This window comes from Dipodomys ordii, unplaced genomic scaffold (genome assembly GCF_000151885.1).
Source record: "Dipodomys ordii isolate 6190 unplaced genomic scaffold, Dord_2.0 Scaffold12279, whole genome shotgun sequence".
In the NCBI taxonomy this organism is placed as follows: domain Eukaryota; kingdom Metazoa; phylum Chordata; class Mammalia; order Rodentia; family Heteromyidae; genus Dipodomys; species Dipodomys ordii.
In genome coordinates, this window is record NW_012279491.1 from 1 (window position 1) to 1,651 (window position 1,651).

General features: G+C 59.2%; 1 protein-coding gene across 1 annotated transcript; it reads left to right on the plus strand.

The window, feature by feature from the left end:
- Positions 1-42: 42 nt before the first annotated feature.
- On the plus strand, positions 43-948 carry LOC106002506 (G protein-coupled receptor kinase 6-like; the record flags this gene model as incomplete). Its single annotated transcript, XM_013037373.1, has 3 exons — positions 43-102; positions 235-375; positions 602-948. Coding segments are annotated over 3 exons (548 nt in total), but the record flags the coding sequence as incomplete, so codon positions are not given.
- Positions 949-1,651: the final 703 nt, after the last annotated feature.

Consider the following 1,651-nt stretch of genomic DNA (forward strand, 5'->3'; position numbering starts at 1 on the left):
CGCCAGCTCAGCCCACATTCACTCCTTTTCCTTTACAGGCAGCCAGTGACCAAAAACACCTTCCGGCAGTACCGAGTCCTGGGCAAAGGTGGCTTTGGGGAGGTGAGTGGCCAGGCCAGTGCCCCCTCTGGCAGTGTGCCCAGGGTGCTGTTGGGTGGGCTTGGACCATTGCCACCCCCCCCCGGGGCAGGCAAGGGCCGGCCCGCCATTTGCCCCATGTACCCCGGGCTGCAGGTGTGCGCCTGCCAGGTGCGGGCCACAGGCAAGATGTATGCGTGCAAGAAGCTGGAAAAGAAACGGATCAAGAAGCGGAAAGGGGAGGCCATGGCCCTCAACGAGAAGCAGATCCTGGAGAAAGTGAACAGTAGATTCGTAGTGAGTACAGAAAGATCTCTCCTTTCCCCTGATCCAACGCCAGCTCCCTGCTTGCCTCCCTGCCGGCCGGGCTGAATCTCTGCCCTGACCCCTCCGTGCCCAGGGAGGCTGGGATGGGGGGTGTGGACACCAGGCTCGGGAAGCGTGGGCATCCTAGCAGGGTATTTCTGTGGCTGGCATCAGCCCCAGGGCTCCTGCCTGAGGACTGGGGTCCCCCTGACCGCAGGTGAGCTTAGCCTACGCCTATGAGACCAAGGACGCACTTTGTTTGGTGCTAACTCTGATGAATGGAGGGGATCTCAAGTTCCACATCTACCACATGGGCCAGGCTGGCTTCCCCGAAGCACGGGCCGTCTTCTATGCCGCTGAGATCTGCTGCGGCCTGGAGGACCTGCACCGGGAGCGCATCGTCTACAGGTGTGGAGGAGCGGCCTGTACCGTCTCCCTCCCCGCTAGGGGCAGCAGCTGGGTGCCGTGGTACCATGAGAGATATGGTGTCCAGCCACAACAGGGGGTCCGGGCCCCACAGTCCCCTACAGTGAGCAGACCTGAGAGCCTCAGAGCTAGGCTTTGGTGGGGGGGTTCTGGTCAATTTTGATCGATCGATCGATTGATTGATTGATTGATTTTGGTACTGGTCCTAGGGCTTCAACTCAGAGCCTGGGCGCTGTCCCTGAGCCTTTTTGTTCGAGGCTAGCAGACTACGGCTTTGAGCCCTAGCCCCCACTTCCGGTTTTCTGGTGGCCCATTGGAGATTAAGAGTCTCCCAGACTTTCCTGCCTGGGCTGGCCTCGAACTGTGATCCTCGGATCTCAGTCTCCTGAGTAGTTAGGATGACAGGCGTGAGCCGGCTGCACCTGGCCCTGAGTTCTGACTTTATTATCCTTTGCTCTGTGACCTCGGGCCAGTCAGCGCCCTGCTCCCCACTTCCTGTCCTTTTCTGGGAAGCAGAAATGATCCTGTCTTTTGGGTGGTTGACTCAGTAGTGGAGCGTTCTGGTTAGGAGAGTGACTGGTGATGATCTCAACTTAGCCTCGTAGAAGCTTCCAGAGGGGGCTGGGAGAAGAGCCCCATATTGTAGAGGAGCGGAGGGGGCTCCTCAGTATTGGGTGAGCAAGGCCTCTGGTGGTGTCCAGGGGAACCCTCAGAGTTGGAGCCCCCTTTTACTTGCCTAGAAAGTTCCTGGGAGTCTTTGTCCTGCAAATCCTTCATCTGCTGCCCTGAGAACACAGAGCTGCATGTCTGACTAGTAGCCAAGGGCCCCCCCCCCCCCCCC